Here is a 21390-nt window from a genome sequence, read left to right on the forward strand (position 1 = left end):
GAATGATGTCTCTGAATTATAAAAAAGAAAACCATAGGTGACTTTGAGGAGTCTCCTTTCATCTTCCAATATCTCTATAACAAAGACTAGGACACTAAATTTGAGCATAAAGTTTCATGATTCCGTCTAAAATGCTTCCATGAATCAATGAGAGTTGAAAATGAATTAGAAAATTATAACCTGTGATTAGTGTGATTAGTGATTAGTGATTAGTGATTAGTGTCTGAGCTTGATCAGTAGCAAACAGGCAGAAGCTTTGCTCAGAAAAAAACATATATGCACGACTTACACTTATCATCTATGTACAACTTTTGCATACAAATATGAATGCTATGTCCTCTGTTCTTTAAGAACACCAGAACACAGTGCATGGTTTTTCTGATCACACTGGATAAATACAGAATGGTCTGATCAATTCATGATCAAGATCTATTGTAAATCTGATTGACTGGAAGTCATCTGTGCTTCCATAGGCAAACCAATCACTCCACTTCGGCATCTCATATATGATTTCTCTGATGTTTCATCAACATGATTGTCTTCTGGTAGGCAGTATTCTCTGAGATAACTTAGAAAGTCCCAAGATAACTAGAAATAAACAACGTAAGTTATGTCCACGAACTAGTCTTGATTAAAGAGATATGGATGTATATGGTTTTCATAATTCATGTTAGCTTTTGTTCCCATTCCACCCTAGAAATCTGACACACACAACCAACATCATGTAAAATGTAAAAGCTAATGTGCTGCTGTCAAATATTTGGAGAAATGATTTCCTTTTTTGGATGACCAGTATTGTGGTCCTTCTCCTGTCATAGAAAACCTTTGGCTATTCTATTTTTGACCTTCTTTAGATCCACAGGATGAGCAGGAACGGATCGAGGAAAGGCTGGCTTATATTGCTGATCACCTTGGCTTCAGCTGGACAGGTAAATGAGTGTGACCCATTTTAAAAACAAAATCTGCTTGGTTTAAATGACAAAGATACATCAGTCAAGTGTTATTAACTATTATAAGTTCTTTTTTGCTTCTTTGCTTCAGAAAAATCATGTGACTAATGACAAAGTACTAAACAGCACACATGAGAATGTGGGTTCTATAGGTATCCCAGGGCAGGTCTTTCGTCATCCTCCAAAATAAGAATAAAGAACTTTAGATTTGAAGATATTGAGAGTACACCCACTTTCATCATTCACCATTGGGCAGTTGTAGAGATCTAAATTTAGGCGAAATGACTGAGTTTTAAAAATCCTTGCTAGATAAGACTATCATAAAATGTAATTTGAGATTTCACCGGGGTTCTTTTTTAGATCTCTTGTTTCCTTTTTGTATCTCTCGTTTCAGATAGCTTCGTTATAAGCAATACCCTAACTTGCTTTGGGGGAATATAGAAACAGATGACTAAAACTGGTTTCACAAATTTTTTGGGAAAGAGAATGTTTAAGTTTAGCAATCATATGTTAAATAACTTATCAAGGACTACCAAATTTTACAATCTATATATTTTTAAATAATGGTGTTTAGATTGAAAAGCAATGCCTTTGTGTCTATCTCTGATTTAACATAATCAAGCAAGATTGTTAGCATGGATTTTATTCTTTTATTCAAAACTCCGGTTTTGTGTATACATTTGTATCATTAGAAAAATAGTGTAAAGTTAATATTCTTTCAATATGTTAAGTATTTGACGATGAAGAGGAACTCATAATACTTTTCAAGACAGTTGGTCAATTTGAATAAAAGATTAGATGATGAAGGAGTATATATCTCTCAATTTTAATCATTTATATTTAAAATATTGATGAGCTTAATCTAATTGGTCGGCTTGGGAGATAAAAATATTCAGAATTATTTTACTTTAAATATATATGTCTCTATAAATATACATTAAATGTAATATGTGTATTTTAGTGCAAACTCAAACCCTATAACCACACACACAGATATAAAATGAAAAAGTGAATCTGTCTTCTTTACCTCTAGTCTTCTAGCACTATTTCTCAAAAGTAGCAATGATAATTCTTTCTCATGTATTGAGAGGAAATATTTTATGCCTATATTTATGTCAATTATTTCAAAGTAACCAAAAATTTACTTACAATTCCTTGGAAATATTCCATCAGCATATTTCATTCTTTTCAGTGGCTAGTTAATTCCACTGTATTAATGTTACTCAATTTTATCAGTGGTCTTTATCAATGAATTTTAGGTTTCCTGTTAATAGCAATAAATAATATTCTTGTGAATTGGTATATTTTATAGTGTATTTATGGAACATATTCTTAGAAGTAGCATTACGAGGTCGATGAGATATATACTTTAAAATTTCAAAAGATTTTGTCATATTACTCTTTAAAGAGGTCATGAGTATACACACACACACACACACACACACACACACACACACACATACACACATCCTAATACCCTATAAGCATCTATAGATAATGTTAGTGGTGGAATTTAAAAGAAATGTTCTGGGTTCTTAGCTAAATAAATTAACACTTCACAGACCTTTTACTCATAAATCATCAAATCAAAGAAAGGAGTTTATCCAACCAGCATAATAGAAACACAATCCAGATTTATCTAAGCATCCAGAAACAGGATTTAGAGCACTTGAAACATCACCATGATTATTAAAGTGAGAAACAATCCTATTGCTCTTATTTGTCTTGTTGCTCCTTTCACTCATTTGCTTTCCATCATCTTAAGAGGATAATCAAATGTTATTTATCTTATCTACATTTTAGAGTCAAATGGGCCTGAACTGTGCATATGTTATCACCATCCCATATACTTACTAGTATGACAATGATCAGTTTCATATCCATCACTAAAAAGAAAATCAAACTTGGTATGGAATAAAGGCATGTATGAGTCAATTTTAATGTGGAAAAACAAATGGAAAAATCTCAACTTCTCATAGCTGTACAATAATCCATCAGTTATACAACCACAAAGCAAACTCTGAAGTTAATGTGCTTTCAAAGTCATATTTTCTCTTCTAGAATTAGCAAGAGAGTTGGATTTCACTGAAGAACAAATTCATCAAATTCGAATTGAGAACCCCAACTCCCTTCAAGACCAGAGTCATGCACTTCTGAAGTACTGGCTAGAAAGGGATGGGAAGCATGCTACAGGTGGGTATAGGACTATGTGCAAAGGGTGTTATGCTACCGTTGGAAATGCCTTGCTTAACCACCTCGTTCTTGCAAATTTGGTAAACCTAAAATAACAAATCCCATCAATCCAATGTCTTACTATTAGCCAGCAAGAACAAGTAGTTGTCATTTCTAAAATATACACAATTGCATAATAGAATCTAACACTGTATGCCCATGAGCAGTGTTAACCATTGGGAAATGAAACTAGCCCTGGCTTCTGGGTGAGTGTTATTCAAGTCCTAAAGGTTCCTACATATTGACCATGGATAAAATTGCCTTCTTTAGCACTAATTTTTTTATTCTTTTGCTAATATTTCTTTTAATCAGATAAATAAAGAAAGAGAAACAGAAAGAGACCTTTCAATTGCTGGCCCACTCCGCAGATGCCCACAACATATGGAGCTGGGGCAGGCCAAAGACAGGAGCCCTATAGGTAGAGCCCTACAAAGACAGAACTCTACGAGTTCCCTCTTGGCTGACAGGAACCAAAGTACTCGAATCATGTCTATTGCCTCTTTACATGTATGTTTCCAAGCCGCTGCATGGTAAACAGAAGCAGGCTGAATCCCAAGCACTCTAATAAGGAATGAGAGAATCCCAAGAAGCATTTTAAATCTCTGTTCCAAATGCCTGCCCCAGTGTTATTCCAAATACATTGCATTCAATTCCTGCTTCGTTTTCCAGAACATTTTTTTTTTATATATTGAAGATTTGATTTGGGATGAAAGGCAGAGTTACAGAGAGGAGAGACAGACAGGAGATCCTCCATTCACTAGTCAGCTTCCCAAATGTCTGTAAGAGTAGGACTGAAATGTGGATTTGGTTGGTATCCTATGTGTTACCTGACAACTTTAATTTTAGGGATTCTGCCCATGCTAAGCCACCATTTCTGAGCCTCTCTCTTGTTTGTTTCTCTGTAGATGCCCTTAATTAAGCTTTGGTTGTTTGCTGAATTAATCTCCCCCCGCCAAAAAAAATAGGAGGATAAATAAAAGACATTTTTAAAGGGTTATCTCTTGGATGTAATAAAATATATTTGTCCAATATTTCAGACACCATCCTCATTGAATGTCTTACTAAGATCAACCGAATGGATATTGTTCATCTCATGGAGACCAGCACAGAACATCTACAGGAGCGCATCACTCATAGCTATGCAGAAATTGAACAGACCATTACGCTGGATCATAGTGAAGGTTAAGCATTGTGTGTGTTTCGGGGTGAGGTGTGAATTCAGACACTGGACCTCTTGCCTTTCTGTTTTCAGAAAGTATACCAGAAGCTTTTGTGATTGTACATTCTTTTCCTTGCTACTTTGACTTCTCTGCCCACATTACAAATCTCTAATGTTCCCACTACCCCATACAAACCCACTGTTTACTTTGTTATCTTTCCATTCATTTCCATTTCCTTAGTTCCATAATGGCACTTCTGAGATTTGCTAATTTCTTTTTTTTCCCACTGTACCTTAGTCATCCATGTCTGTGCTCATAGCCTATATCATCTCTAGTGACTGTACTTCTAAATGCTAAGGTGACATGGTATGTTTATTTCCTCTGTTACTTGTACACCAATAATTCCTCAGCCCTACTGGGACTTCCAGCAGTTTGCTCTATCACATCTTCCATATTGAAGTATCCCTGATCTGTTGTTATTTACTGTCATGCTTGATAACTGTCCCCTTGAAAGATTTATATGAAAGGCAAAGTTGCAATGAGTGAGAAATGAAAGAAAATATCTTCTACCTACTGATTCACTCCCCAATTGCCATGGCAGCCAGAGCTTAGCCAGGCTGAAGCCATGAGTTAGGGACTTCTTCTGGTTCTCTCACAAGAGTGGAAAAGACCCAAGCACTTGTGCCATCTTTTGCTGCATTCTCAGACACAATATTAGCAGGGAGGTGGACTGGAAGTGAAACCACTGGGACTTGAACTAGCACCCATATAGGAAGCTGGTGTTTTAAGTGTCAGATTAACCCAATATTCTACCACAAAACCTCTCTCACATACACTCTTTCTCTCTTCCCTGTTTTTCATGTCTCTATTTGACACTTGCTATTTTTTCCTCAAATCGTCAGCATTTCTCCTCTCCTTATTTATTGTCAGCTAATGATCAACTGTCATGCTACCTTATTAAAAAGTAGGAATATATGGAAGCAAAGGCTTATATTCGCCTACCATAAAACCCACCAACATGTTTGCACTTCAATGAATACACTCCATGTTTCCTCCTATAACATTGGATGAAGTTTCATAGTTTTGCTGAAGCCATAATCTCTTCTAGAGTGCTAGAATTCATTCCTTTTGGCCCAGTCAAGGATGCTATTCATGCAACTATATATTCTGACTTTCTACAAATAGACCATGCCCCGTCATATCATTTAAGTAAAGCACATAGCAACTTTTACTGCTTATCCAATACCCATACACTACTGTTCTGTATATCATTTTTTATATTTTAAAGTATTTTATTTTTATAAAGTGAGCAAATTTCATGTATTTCACAATAGAAATCTAGGAGCATAATGATAATTTTCAATTCACCCTCGCTCCTGTCCACAATTTCTATTCACTCTGCTCCTTTCTTCCTTCCTTCCTTTTCTTTTTTTTCTTTTTAGTTTTTATAATTGCATGCTTTCAGTTCACTTGCAATCACAGCATAACACATGATTAGGTAAAGAACTAAACAATAGCAAGTAGAAAAAGACCTATTGTTCTTCAAGAGAATAGACAAAAAACTATAAATAATAATAAAATCTCAGAATGTCAGTTGTGCTCATATAGATTATATTTCTATACTCCGTGTATTAGCTACCAAAGATAAGGGAAAACATATAATATTTGTCTTTGGGGGACTGGCCGATTTAACTAAGCATGAGAGTTTACATTACATCTATTTTGTTGCAAAAGCCAGGATTTTATATTTTTATGGCCATGTACTCTTACCAAGCCATCTATTGATATACAGCTGGATTGATTCCATATTTTGGCTATTGTAAATTGAGCTGCCATTAATATGGGTGTACAAATAACTTTTAAAATACTTGTATATTGGACCCAGCAGAATCACCTAGTGGCTAAGTCCTCACCTTCATCTGCTCCATCTCCCTGCTTGTGGCCTGGGAAAGCAGCAGAGGATGGCCCAAAGCATTGGGACCCTGCATCCACTTAGGAGACCCAAAAGAAGCTCCTTGCTTCAGAAGAGCTCAGCTCGGGCTGTTGTGGCTGCTTGGAGAGTGAACCAGCAGACGGAAGATCTTTCTCTCCTCTCTTACAAAAATAAATAAATAAATTTTAAAAAGCATGTTATTTATTTGAAAGTGCTCCAGAAAGGGTAAGAGATCCTTCATCTGTTCATTCATTCCCCAAGTGGTTGCAACAGCAAGAGTTGAGCTAGACCAAAGCCAGCAGCTGGGAGTATCACTCAGGTCTCCCACATGGGTGGCAGGAGCACAAACACGTAGGTTATCTTCTACTGCTTTTTCCAGGTTCATTAGCAAGGAACAGGATCAACAGTGAAGCAGCTGGGACATGAGATGGCACCCATATTTGATGCCATTACAGGTGGCAACTTTCTGTGATGTGCCACAAAACTGATTCCTTCTCTATCCATTTTATCAGAAAATTGTTCTAAAGAATAGCCTGAATGGTCAATATGCCTTCTTTCTTCCCATTGTCTTTAGAATTGTCTCTGTTTTCCAATCTAGGCAATCACTTGTTGATCACATAAAATTCATTCTCTTCCTGGTAACTTCAGTGGGCAGTTCTCAGTCTTCAATGTAGCTCCTCTTTAATCATGTTTGACACAATTTATTGATCTGAAAATGTTGCCTTCAATATTGTTTTCCAGGTCACATTTTCACCCACCTTTCCACACTTGTCCTTAATTTACTGGCTATTCCTCCTCCATCTTTTCCTGTGCCTTCTTGTTTCTTGCATATCTAAGTGGTGTTAGTGTTCTACAAGAGCCTCACAGCTTGTCCCCACTCCTACCTCTCTCTGCAATCACAAACACCAGGCCTCCATGCCATTCCCAGAAAACCCGAGCAATCTACTGCGTCAGGACATTGGCACTTTCTGTTCCCTCCACCCTGGAATGTTCTCTCACATCATCAGATAACTTTTTTTTCTTACTTTATTCAGGCCATTACTCAGGTTTCATCTCCAAAGGAAGCCTTACCAGACAAGGCTTTTTACTCTAAGCCTTTACTCTGATTTAGTTTTCTCCTACAGTTTATGATAAGTACACACCTTCCAGGATGCAAGTTCAAGCAGGACAAAAGTTTTTCAACCTTGTTCAATGAAATACATTCAGCATCTATATAGTAAGTGCTCAATGTATATTCATCTGTTAAATAATGACTACATTGATGGATCTCAGTCACTTCTCCATAAAAAAAAAGTGTTAGTAACTCTTCAATGCCCTGGATGTAGTGAAATTTCCTAACCTGGCCTGACAGACCCTACAACAAAAAAATGTACTAAATCCAAAATGCTATGGTGAGAACTAAACAAGTTTTATATGCAAAGCACTTAGAACAATGAGCAACAGACAGTATATGGATAAAGTATGCCAAATTGGTTAGCTATCTATGATGATTATTATTAATTCTCCCTTGTCTTAGAGTATTCTATGCCCTATCACAGCAGATACTCATTTGCTCTCCTAAAGACATTACAACCTCCACATTTCTTTCTTATCAACTTATCCTTGAGTTGGTTGCCCCCATGTACATCCACTGGAACCACCCAGTATGATCATTAGCTATAAGGAAAGGTGTCTCTACATCTTGTGAGCTCTGGGTCAACTTCACAGTATGGCACACAAGGATATACTCAGTAGAGTTAAGCATCCACTCCGTGCTTAAGTCTGCTTGTTCTCACCTCCAGGGTTCTCAGTCCTCCAGGAGGAACTCTGTACAGCACAGCACAAGCAGAAGGAGGAACAAGCTGTGTCTAAAGAGAGCGAGTCCTGTGACCAGCCTCCTATCGTCTCAGAGGAAGACATCTCTGTTGGCTATTCGACTCTTCAGGATTGCATCCCCAGAACAGAGGGGGACACAGCACTCTCCCCTCAAACTCAAAAGGAGCAACTTCACCAGGATTTCTCGGGAAAAACGCAAGACCTGCCTGAGGAGTCATCTCTTGAATATCAGCAGGAATACTTGTGAGTTTCAAGAGAAAGCCATCATAGTTCCAAAGACATAGGCACCTTGGCAGAAGTGTCCAGTGTATGCCAACTGAACTCATTCAAAACTTGTTTTAAAACACCCCAGTATCAAGTGACAGAAATACTTTAAAAAAAAAAAAGAATTGTTAAGACAAGTAATTGGTACAGTCTGATAATTGTGATAGATCTGCTTGAATTAACTTCCAGTTCTAGGATCCCAGACTAAAATCCCTAAGTGCTTGAGTCCCCACTTCTGAATCTGCAGATTATTATAATTATATAGTCTTTTGTCATTTCAGCGGGTTGTCGGTGAAAGCATTGCTTTCATTACAATTATTCCCTGTGTGTTAGATGTGCCTCATTTTCCGTGTAATGTCCTTTGTACCAGGACTGATTTGGAGCACGAACAGTGACCTGGATTGTACCTTGTGGATGTTCATGGTGTACAAAAGGTCTTCAAAAAGATCATTAATATTTAATTATCAGAAAAAATATGCATTGCTTTCAAAATTGTTTTGTACTTTAAAACAAATGTGTCTTTAATTCCAGTTTTTTGGAAAACTTTTGAAATCCTCTTGTATAACAGCAAAGCTCCAAAGTGACTAATCATTAAAAATATAAGTACCATACAAATGATTCACACGGAATAAGATATCAATTAGTGAAACAAGATGTAGCAATGAAGGCACCACCTATGAAATTTATGTGCCATCGGAGTGCCTAGTTCAAGGCTTGGCTTCTCGGCCCCTTCTTCTCTGCTTCTGATCCAGATTCTTGAAGACAATCACCCTATAAAGCAACAAATTATGACTAATTTTTTTAATCTTTTTTTGTTGGTTACATTGCATTATGTGACACAGTTTAATAGGCAGTGGGATTCCCCCCACCCCTCCCCAAACTCCCCAGCCCCCCCCATGGTGGACTCCTCCACCCTGTTGCATTACCACAGTTCAAATTCAGCTGAGATTCTTTCATTGGAAGCATCTATCAGGCATAAAGTCCAGCATCATATTGTCCAGATAAGTTCATTAGTTCCTTGGGGAGACCATCTCTGGTCTGAAGGTAGAGCTGGTAGAGTGGTTTTGACATTTCAGCAGATCTGAATTGCTGCCACTCTCACCACTCCAAGCACAATGCGGTCTCTGGAGAATCCACTGATTGACACAGTCCATCATAGAGTCTCCATTTGCCCAGCACTTACATTGCCAACACATAGCTGAGGTGGCTGATCGACCTGCTCTGTCCTCCGTCAACTGATGGTTAGCGTTGGGTCTCTGCCTGCCAAATGGGAGATCAGGAGGGAGTTACTGGGTCTAAGCCTTGATCTGGCTCCGCATCAGCTCTCATGGGTTTTGGGGGCATGAATCAGTGAATGGAAAAAGATACCTCTCTCTCTCCACCCCTCCCCCATCTCTGTAGAGGACAAAGAAATGAGAGCAGCATAGAAATAGGTGGAAAGAAGAGGAGGATATCAGAGAGACTCTTTGAGCATTGAAGATCAGGGAAGTGATAGATAATTAAACTAAATCCGAAGACAGGAGCAAAAAAGCAAAGAATTTTCTTATTTTGGAAAGTTGTGACTAGTTGCATTGGAGTGCAACCAGTCAGTAGAGAAAGTTTCAGGGTTAACACAGCGCTCTGTTAAATAACAAGCTATTAGGAGCACAATCAGAATCTCTGTATATTTACAATGACAAAAACTACATAAACATGAGGACATACTTAATTCTGCTTCAAGAATTCCAGTTCTTGCCTCTAAAGCACTATTCTCTACCAAACCTTGTTAGGTAAGACTCCTTAAGTCCTCAACAATACATTGTATAGGAAAACTTTAAGGATCATTAATAAAAGGTATGTTTATTTATTTGAAAGGCAGAGTGACAGAGAGGGAGAGAAATCTTTCATTGCTGGTTTACTTCACAAATGACTGTAACAACCAGGGCTGGGCCAGGCTGTAGCCAGGTTCCAGGAACTCCATCCAGGTCTTCCACATGGGTGGTAGGGATGAAAACACTCCAGCCTTGCTTTCTCAGACCACATTATCTTGGAGTTGGAGGGGAAGCAGGGCAGCCAGGAAGATAACTGGCGCTCAGAAAGGGTGCAGGCTTGTCAGGTGGTGGTTCAACTCACGGAGCTACAACCACCAACCCCTATGATCATTGCTGTTGTTAGACTGTATCACTTTATCAAAGCTATATTCATGAGCTATGACTCTGTACTCCATCTTTGAACACTATTTGTCTTGGCCAAACTCATACAAACTCATGGTCTATGAAGACAAGCTCCATCTCCCCTTCCAGTTCCCTTGCTGGAGCAGTGGGAGCAAGGCAAGCTCCCCTGAGGGACACTCTGGCTGTTTCATTACAGTGTGACCACCCCGGGAACAGAAGTGTCTGAGTCTCAACCAGCTGCAGCCATCCTTAGCTCTCCCGGGAAGACTCCAGAGGAAATTGGTACCCCAGCGGAGGATGATAGACCATACCTCCAGACGCCAACGCCCAGTGAGCAGGGAGGCTCACCCATTGTACAAGAACCTGACGAACCACCACAGCCCAGCGGGAAGAGCTCTCCACGCAAGAACAGCCTGGTGATCCTGGAGTCAGTTGATGAGCAGCCACAGACAGTGGGGACACTTGATGCAGACACCTTTCAAAAGGTATGGCTGCCCTTCCTCTCTGTTGCCTTGCCTACCTGACACACACCCTTTTCCCCATTCCATGTCTCAAATAGTTGAACCCTTTTCCCTTTAAAATAAAATGGTTGCCCAAATCCATGAACATCAGCCACGGGACAGCTTCAATCCCTTTTGAATTCTGAAAACTGATGAATCTAGATAAAATGAAAAGCAGTTCTGGTGCTACCAATTGAACCACAAATTCCAATTGGGAACATTTTTGCTAAGAAAAAATAGCACAAGGGTGACATAAGGTAGCTGACTGGGCCAGTCTAGTCTTGTACAACTTCTCTTAGTACTACCAGGAAACCAACTGTGGTTGTCAGCTGGTATTTGGTTCCCAGCATAAACTTTTCTTTTCAGGGAGAGGATAATGTCTAAATTAGATTTACTTTAGGAATAGCATAGAAAAATAATGAAGTCAAAGTTAAAGTTGGAAAGTGTGGGTAGGACACTCTCACAGAACTTATTGAAGCCATGTACTCTGCAGATGTGGTCTACATAGGTCACACACCTCAGAATTCATGTGCAGCTTGGTCCTGCCTCAGATGTTTCAGAAAGTACCCCATATTTGTAACTGGCTTCCTGAAAATAAGGGCAGCCATATTTATAACTGACTTCCTGGGGAATTCTTACCATAAAAATAGGAGAACCTATTTGAATGACATTTAATGTAAGCTCAGTCAGAGACCACTCTCTTTTGAAATGGAATGGTGTTCAGGGACATTTTCTGCTTCAATTTTTTTTTAAAGTATTGATGTACAGCTTAGTGGTAAATATGAGTTATATGACAAAATTAATCTCAGGGAATGAAAGTGGTACACTATGTCTTTGGGTTTCTAGCTGTATTTGTTTTTATTCACTCTGAGGGTGAGAGTTGCTGTCTATATTTAGTTAAAATCACAGGAGAGAGTATGAAAGATTCAGGTAGATGAAAACTTTCCCTACTGGAGCATTTATTTTAAATAATGCACTCACTCCAGGAGTGAGCTGGTAGTCCAAGTGTGCCTTTGCACACTTTGAATTCTTTTTCCCTCAGGTCTTGAGCCTAAATAGATATTAATAAGAATGTTTTATATATGTGATCTTAGCTTAAGTTTCCAAATCAACTCAAGAATCAATTGCTTAAGAAAGAGTTACTGAGATATGTTTAATCTCCTCTATGCATTTAAATTAATTTTGATCATTCTGTGTGCACATATTTTATACAGTAGCGTGTTCTGCCTATTTATGGTTAACATTCAGTTGTCTCTCCTAAGCTTTCTGTTAACATTGAAACTCTCATGATCCAAATTGAGGGATCCAGCTTCAATCACTTTTCTTGCTTATCATATTTCTTTTTCTCATTTCTCATATTCATATTTTTCTCACCTTGTTTATTATTTATTTTGAGAGGCAGAGTGACAGAAGTAAAGGCAGAGAAAGAGATATTTTATCTGCTGGCTTATTTGACAGGTTGTCTGTGCCACGCCAAATCCAGGAGCCAGGAGTGCCATGCTTGTTTCCCACAAAGTGGCAGTGGCCCAAGTATGTGAGCTGTCATCTGCTGCCTTCCCAGGTGCAATTGTGGGTAGGCGGATCAGAAACAGAGTAGCCAGGACTCAATCTGAGCTGCAACATACATTGGCGGCATTGCAAGGGTCAGTTTAACCTGCAGCCTGCACTAGCACACTAGACCCACCAGTCATATTTGAAAGCAGCAACTTCCCAAGTATCTTTAAAATACAATGTTTTAGGGCTCGGCAGCGTGGCCTAGTGGCTAAAGTCCTCACCTTGATCCCATATGGCCGCTGGTTCTAATCCCGGCAGCTCCACCTCCTCTCTATCTCTCCTCCTCTCAGTATATCTGACTTTGTAATAAAAATAAAATAAATCTTTAAAAAAAATTTTTTTAAATACAATGTTTTAGAATTTACTTTTTGCTTTAGCAAATAGAAATGTAGGCAAATAATCAGGATATTTTGAAATATGTTAAGCAAGTTTAGTTTTCTCCTTTTCTAATTTTGTTTTTGATGAGGTTTATGTAGTTTATTAGGGTGCGACAGGTCAAGGATTAGGGGGAAATGGGTGAGACCATTGTTTCCAACATTTTTTTTCTTCCTGCATCTGCGGGAAGGGGAGAGATGTGGGAGAAGCCACACCCAGCATCGCTACCACCTCAGTGCCTGGGGATGGGGAACAGCCACCCAGGGTCCCTGATGTGAGCATGCTCTGTGGGTTCTGCTCAGTTGGTTTGAATAGTTTTGGAATGCTTTCAGTCTCACTAATTCAAGGATGAGGAAATCCTTCCAAGGTCCATTGACTGACTTAGTCCACCCTAGAGTCTCCATTTGCCCAGATATTTGCTGCGAATGGTTGTATTCTGCCCTCCATCCTCTGCTATGGTACCAGATATCCTCTGCAGGCACTGGTGGACTGCCATTTCCTCCATGTGCATCTGGGCATGCCATCTATTGCTCTGTTCAAACCACTGAGGAGGCCTGATTCTGACACATGCATTCCATAGTCAGACCACAACTCCTGTGGTTCTCCACACAGTTGGAACAGTACAGCTGGGAGATTCCTGAAAGAAACCTCATCTGAAGTGATCCCAGATCTGACTCTAGTGTGTGCTTGTCAGTATGGAGTCCAGCTCCAGCCATCAACACTTCAGCCTACACATACAATGGTAGTTGCAACTGCTGGGTCAATTCTGTCTCCATCCCTATCTCTTACATAAACCAACAGATGCTGTGCTGCAGACCAACTCTTGGAACTCATGTTCACCAGAGAAAACTACTGCCTAGTCAGAGAGACCCCCAATGACCCCCACAAGGCCCACCCCCAGCCCTGGTTCCTGTGCTTACCAGTATGTGCAGTGGACTGGTCAAGTCTGTCCAACATCTCATTCAGCGCTCATACAGGTCATTGGACCCTGAAGCCTAGGTCAACCCAACCAATGCCAATATCCAGCCCACATTCATGCTGGTGGGTGCCACTACCAATCTGGTGAGGCCCGCCCCCACTCCTGGTCTCATGCTCACCAGTGAGAGTGAAACATCTAAAACATTAGATTCTATTAGGAAAGATTGATTCGGTTTGTGACTCCCAAGATTCAACTTCTCATAAAAAATGATATAATAACCTTTGTGTGGCTAGGGACCCTATTTATTATGAAACCTAATTCCATCCCAGCTTCTCTGCAAAAAGGCCTACTTACTATTATGCTATTATGCATAGCTCACTTTCTTTTTTTTCTTTTTTGCAAGGGAAATGTCACTGAAAACAGCTACAGGTAATTTTTGTTCCTGACAGGACGTTTTGCTGCAAACAAGAGCTGTTCCCATACCTGCAGGTTAAGAATTCCAGTGTCCATGGCCCAACATATTCATTTAGCCACTAGGCTCTGTGTTGATATGCAGAAACAAGTCACAGGGGGAGGTAGCTGAGTTCCTGGACACAAAGTTTTTCCCACCATGCTTAGAAACCTGGTTGACTTTCTGGAGGACAGACCCACACTTGTTTTTACTCCTGCTGATACCAAGCCAAAGCCTTCAGGAATAAAGCTTTTAGGATTTGTGGTGAGTCTTAGCAGAAACCAGTAAGAAAGCCACTCCTTAGTGTGCTAAACAAGTCGGCACTTCCATGCTTCCCTCAGGAGCTAACAGAGGAATTAGGGGAGCTGGAGGTCAGCTCAGACGAGGAGGCGACAATAACCACCAGGGTTGTCCGTCGGCGAGTGATTATTCAGGTACCAGCTGCTGGATGACTGCACGCCCAAGCCAGGGCTGTCCTGCTCCCTTACAGAGTGACCCGGCTGGAGCAGTGAGGCTTGGCATGCTGCGTAGGTAGTGCATGGGCATTGGCAAGCAGATCTCTTAACGCTCTCAAACTCTCCTTGGAAAGCGTGCAATAGAAATGACATCTGCAGACTGACCTGCACAAGAGTGAACAAGCAAGAGCAACATGTGGTTCCTTCAGTTCCACCTACATCACCTCTTGCTTGTTGGCTGTTGTGTGTTTGTTTGAACTTTGGCCTAACTGTGGTCAGTTTCTCCTAAGCATGTAATAACCTACCTGCTTTTATCTTTTTGTTTTGTTTCCTTAACCAACTACTTGACCGGATTTTACATTTCCACCATGCCTTTCAACATCACTTTGATGTTTTAGCATTCCCTACATCACAAGCAGGAGGGTGTAGTTATTCAGAACCTGTGCTAAATACCTGAAGTGACCCTATTCTCTCTACCATTTAGGGAGATGACATGCCTGACCTCCCCCCAGAAACCGTCACTGAAGAAGAATACATTGATGAGCATGGACACACTGTGGTGAAGAAGGTATTGACTAATGCATCCCACTATCGTATGCGAAGCTGATCATTGTCGAGGCACTGTAACTCAAATATAGATTCATAAAGACTGGAACTAGTGTTTTGGCACAGTGGGTTAAACCAATGCCAGCATCTCATATGAGCACCATTTCACATCCTGGCTGCTCTGTTTTTTATCTAGCTCCCTGCTAACGGATGTGGTGACATACTGAGATGGTTCAAGTACTTGGGTCCCTGCTGCCCATGTGGGAGACCTGAATGGAATTCCTAACTTCTGACTTCATCTTGGCCTAACCCTATTTGTTGTGGCCATTTAGGGAGTGAAGTAGTGGGTGAATAATCTCTTTATCTTTTTCTGTCTGTCACTCTGCATTTCAAATATATAATTTTAAAACAAGGATGCATGAAGGAAATATTTTTCAGGTGACTAGGAAAATCATCCGGCGGTATGTGTCCTCTGATGGCACAGAGAAAGAAGAAATCACAGTGCAGGGAGTGCCACAGGAGCCTGTCGACATCACCGAGGAGGACGCCTACTCCAAAGTTATAAAGCGGGTCATCCTGAAGAGTGATATCCAACAGTCAGAGGTGGGAGGACCTGATCCCAACTCTCTTCTTTTTCAGGGGTACAAAATAGAGCTGAGCCAGGACAAGAGAGAGTGTTGAATCATGGTGGCCTCACTTTCACTTTTAAATAGCCATCTGCTTGTGGTTGCACATTTGTTTCTTGTTTTGTTTTTATTTTCCTGTGTGATTTTGTATCATTTCAATATCATTTCAGGGGGTTTTATAGCCATCACTGTCTTGGATCCATTTTATTTTTAATTTTCTACTTCATTCATAGTTAATCATAGAAGAAATCCAAAAGTTAAATTTTACAAGAAAAAAATCCATTTCTTGCTGCCAGTTATATTGATATCTCATATGAGCTGAAGTCCCAGCTGCTTCACTCCAAATCTAGCTCCCTGCTAATGTGCCCGAAAAGACAGCAGAGGATGGCCCAAGTGCTTGAGTCCCTACTTACCCACATGGGAGTCCTGTCTGGAATTCCAGGCTCCTGTCTCCAGCCTGGCACAGCTAGGCCATTGCAACGATTGGACCATTAGAGAACGAACCAGCAAAAGTAAGATTCCATGCCCTCTCCTTCCCCACTCTCTCTCTCTTAAAAAAAAAAAAAGAATTCCTGGTGTTGGTGTAGTGGCGGAAGAGGCTAACCTACCCCGGTGCTGGCATTCCATCTGATCATACTGAGGAGATACAGCCGTTAAACAGACACTGCCAACTAATTATGTCTTTATTATTATTTTTTTCATTCTTCTTGTGTTTCCCAAAATACTATTTTCTAGAAGGCAGGTATAGAGTGTTGTAGTTTTGTTCTTAGCATGGAAAAATCCATTACTTGTTACCTGTTGGCATCCAGAAACTGCATTGTCTGTCCTTCATTCATTAGGTCACTTTGTCTGAACCCAGCATTTTGTCCAGTACCTCCCAATTTGAGGTTGAACCAGTGGAAGGCCGTAGAGTCAGCAAAGTTGTTAAAACAACTATGGTGCATGGAGAGAGAATGGAGAAACATCTTGGGGATTCTAATTTAGTCACTGATCTTCCTTCAGCCAAAGATGACTTTGAAGAGGTATAGAAGCATCAGTATTTTGTTTTTTCTCTGTGCATTCATTTCATGTTTGCTTTGTGTTTGAAAAAGAAAAAAAACTTATTTGGTCATTTTGCCATTCCATATATAAATTCATGAAAGAGTACAAAGTTAATTCAAGGGAACAAAACTCCTGTCTGAATAACTTGCATAATGAGGTATAATTTATTCAAATTGCACTGATCCTGATGTCCCCTGAAGAACTTTTAAAGGGACCAAGGTTGTACCAAAATGAGTAAAAGTGCTCCCTGCAATACCCTACATCCAATATCAGAGTGCTGATTTACGTCCTGGCAGCTCTCATTCCAATCCAGCTTCCTGTTAATGTACTCAGAAAGCAGCAGCAGATGGCTCCTCAAGTGCTGTGCTCGTTTCACTCACATGGGAGACCCAGATGGAATTCCAGATTCCTAGCTTCAGTCCTGGACCAGGCCAGGCCACTGTGATCATGTCAACAGTAAAGGAGCAGGAAAAAGACCTGTGTCACCCTGTCTTTCAAATAGTCTTTAAAGAAAGAGTTCTTTTAATTCCTGCTGGCAGTGACTCATTTCTGCTGCAGCACACTCAGAATCTCTGGGTCTGAAACATTGTCATTCATTCGGTTTTAAAGTTACAGACTTGGCAGACAGATGACATAGTTGCCACTTGGAATGCTTGAGCCTTTCTCAAAATGCCTTATTTAAGTTCTGACTGTATTTTCAACTCCATCTGTTTGCTCATGTTCACCTTGGAATGAAGCAGGTTAGGGTCACGGCTCAAGTAGTTGGGCATCTACCATGGGAGACCCAGATTGAGTGCAGGACCCAAGCTTTGTCCTCTCTGCCTCTCTTTTTTCCTCTCTCTATCTTCTTCCTTCTTGCTTTTCTTCTTTCTGTCTCACTCTTGCTCTCTCCCCCGACTTTTCAACTAAAAGGAAAATAAGTTTCTTTTAATGAATTGAAACACTCCAAATGAATAAGGCAAGGAAGTAAAGCTACAGAGTAGCTTTGCTGACTAACATCTTCAGATATTGTCAATGCTAAGCAATACAGAAACCTCAAATGTGTTTCATATTCAGACATAGGAAAAATCATTTGTAATTATTTAAGTCCTGGTTGCTAATAATTAAGAAATAAATCCACCAAGACAGATTCACACTCTTAATGAAATACCAAAATGAAAACATTTTAAAAACCCAGATTTCATAAGTTAGTAGCAAGCAAGTTTAGTAGTAAAATTTGACATAAAACTAGCATAGAACTATTATGATAGAAAGTTTTTCCACACTATTTACAGTAAATATTCACAGGTTTTACTGTTGATATAAAAAGGATTTAAGTATAGGAAACTGCTTATACTTTCTTTGTGGTCTCTGAAACCCATCGGACCCCTGGTGCTTTGATTAATTAATCACAAGCTCATGTAACAAGCATCTACAAAGTATGTTTACAGTTGGAAACTTGTGAGACCAAATGCTATGTGTGTGTTCCATGATGCACAATCAATATAACATATATGAATGCTTGGGATGTTAAAAGCAAACTTTAATTGCTTTTAGTTCTTCACATTTTGATAATTTGCAATCTTGGATTTCAAAAGGTGAAATACCTGAATTTTACACTGGGACTTTGTTTATTTGTTTGTTTGTTTTGCCTCTGATCCTTGTATTTGTCATTAGAACCTTCACTGTAAGAAAAAAATAGTGATGTGAGGAAAGAATAAGTTAAGTCAAATGGTGCGAATATTAATTCAAGCTTTTTAAAGACTTTTAGCAAATCTTTACAAATTATAGAAATGTTAAGGGATGTATTCAATAGAACTCAATTCTCAGATTCTCTATTCAACTTTTATTTATCTTTTCAGATACATGTTTTCCTAGTGACTATGAATGAGTAAATAACAGTATGTTTTCGAGTCTGCTATTTATGATGAGTTTTTTCTTGTTTTCTTTCCTTCTTACTCAGGCTTTGAGTTATGCAGGTAGCACAATGAAAGTCCACTTTCCCAGTTTAGTAGAGAATGAAATCCTGAAAGAGGATGGATCAGTCATTAAAAGGTTTGGGTTAGCATGGGGTGATGCTTTGGCAACTAACACTGAAAATTTCTCCAAATTTAAGAAAAGTGTTGTCTATCTGCTTTCCCTGGGACCCCTCAAGAAGTGGCAGTTCTTTCTTGTAAGGCTTTGGTTAGTTGACAGATCCGGCACCATGTTGTATCTTGAGCGTTGTTCTGATGCTGTAACACAACAATAAGACACAGTGAAACTCGGACACATGCTTGCATAGCCTGACTGCCTGGACTTTAGCAAATCACCAGTGTAGTTGAAATCATCCATCATGGATGGTCCATCGTATTGACTGATTTGGGAAGTATAGGGCAAAGAATCTGATCTAATCCTTATTAGCTGATTTTGTAAGCAGCTACATTCAACTCAGTCTTAAGAGATCACTACTTTGAATGATAAATACTTGCTTCTTTTAACAAGTGGTTTCATAATTCTGCATGCGTGTGAAGTCTGCGTGAGTGTTAAGAAAGTATTGTGAAAGCAATGAGCAGGACATTTTTAAGAGTAGAGAATGGGGGTGATGTGAATGCTCTGATTTGGTTCATGGCCATCATGGATTTGGTACATTAACTCTGTCTCATTGTCTGTTCCTACTTCTCTTTGGTTCCCTGGCAGCACTGTGTAAGCAATAGGACTAATAAAGTATTCTCAGCTTCTCAGTCAAAAGACACAATGGAAATCCAGGTTACTATTGTGCTTTTCATTTCATTGAAAGGGAAAGAAAGATTGTCATTTATAGTACTCTACAAATCTATTTTAAACCCTAGGAACATAATAATTAGAACAGCAAAATTAAAGGTTTTCTCAAAGTTCCACCCTCCAATCAAATGTTAAAAATCTGCAGGAGCTAGGATTTCAAAAGAGTGTAATTTTTCTCTCTGAACTTTAAAAATGCCACATGAATTGAAGATAATGATTTCTGTACTCTGAACTCTTGTTATTCAGACAAAAGCATAGAAGCTCTGCATGTCCTCCATCATATAATCTTTAAACTAGAATAGATCTGGAGACCAATTAATCTGAAGTTTCTCAAATACAGTTGGGGAATTAAAAGCCAAGGATATGAACAACATGATTGAGTTCCAGCAGTTAGTTATGGAACTCTATTTGTAATGTATAATATTTGTATCTTGTATGTGGGTAAGGATATTTTAATCACATGTATGTACATATTCATAAACACACTCATCTGTTTGCCTATATAAAATACTAAGGAATGTCCTCTGATGGAAATTTCTCCTATGACACCAATAGTTGGAAAGATTTGATTAGTTCTTGGGTGGAAATAGTCAAATGTTAGCCTGTGTATAGAGAAAAAAACAAATGCATGCTGAATAATTAGGAAAACACAATGTGATTTCCACCATTGGGAACATTTTCAACCTTTCATCAAGAGAACCCATTTAAGTTTCCTTTCAGATACACAATAATTTAAATAATATCAGGTAAATGAGGCAGCATTAACAAAAAGAAGGAAGCAAATATGACCAAGGGAAAATGAAGTATTTTAACTGAAATGGGTTGTTTGAAAGTGGACGGAACTCCCAGCTTTTTTTATTATTTATTATTTTTAATTCATTAATTACATTGTATTATGTGACACAGTTTCATAGGTACTTGGGTTCTCCCCACCCCTCCCCAAACCCTGCCACCATGGTGGATTCCTCCACCTTGTTGCATAACCACAGCTCAAGTTCAGTTGAGATTCCGCCATTGCAAGCGCATACCAAACATAGACTCCCAGCTTTTAAACACAAGGAATCAGCAAGGAAAATTTCTGAATCAAGTCACCAAAACTGATTCTTTTCCCATAGTGGTTTTAGGTGAAGATGCCTGGGAAAGCAGTAATTGCTTGGGGCTTGTGTTTGTTCTGGCTCTTGTTTGCACTGCATTCTAACTCTGTTATATTTTCGTATTTGGTGTATGACTTGGTTTCCTTAATATTTGGTGTCCTGATTTGTTAGAAGAGTAAAACACATTCCCCAGATATTTGTGGGATGAAGAATTATATCTTCAAGTAGATAGTGAGCAGAACTGAATGACCAAATTATAATGTTGTCATCAGCAGGTGGGGATATAGGAAAATGGAACTCTTTGAAATCAGTGCCCTGAATCCAAGTGTGATTCTATGATTACTTTTTGAGGGAACTATTTTAAAACACCAGTTCATCTATGTAAAGTGTTTTTAAGGATTTAAAAAGTACTCCCTGCTCTAAAACATGATTTCTAACATGAATCACTTCAGAGAGCTGACAAAGTTTCTGTTGATGTTTTACTAATCACTTAATATAGAAATATCTATAGGTGAGGCCATGAGTACTGTAGCTGTGAACCTCATCACTGGGTGTATGCAGGTTATATAGAGGAAGAGTG

At 39.2% G+C, this 21390-nt stretch overlaps 1 protein-coding gene across 1 annotated transcript in view; it reads left to right on the forward strand.

The window, feature by feature from the left end:
- ANK2 (ankyrin 2) overlaps positions 1–21390 on the forward strand; it is a 216415-nt gene that overhangs the window by 192686 nt on the left and 2339 nt on the right. The window contains exons 40-49 of the mRNA XM_058666952.1: positions 855–929; positions 3012–3143; positions 4220–4363; positions 8057–8333; positions 10704–10992; positions 14648–14740; positions 15246–15329; positions 15746–15910; positions 16773–16955; positions 18917–19008. Coding sequence (XP_058522935.1) covers positions 855–929; positions 3012–3143; positions 4220–4363; positions 8057–8333; positions 10704–10992; positions 14648–14740; positions 15246–15329; positions 15746–15910; positions 16773–16955; positions 18917–19008 — 1534 coding nt within the window. The remainder of the gene's footprint in view (positions 1–854; positions 930–3011; positions 3144–4219; positions 4364–8056; positions 8334–10703; positions 10993–14647; positions 14741–15245; positions 15330–15745; positions 15911–16772; positions 16956–18916; positions 19009–21390) is intronic.

Source organism: Ochotona princeps, chromosome 7 (assembly GCF_030435755.1).
Source record: "Ochotona princeps isolate mOchPri1 chromosome 7, mOchPri1.hap1, whole genome shotgun sequence".
NCBI lineage: Eukaryota > Metazoa > Chordata > Mammalia > Lagomorpha > Ochotonidae > Ochotona > Ochotona princeps.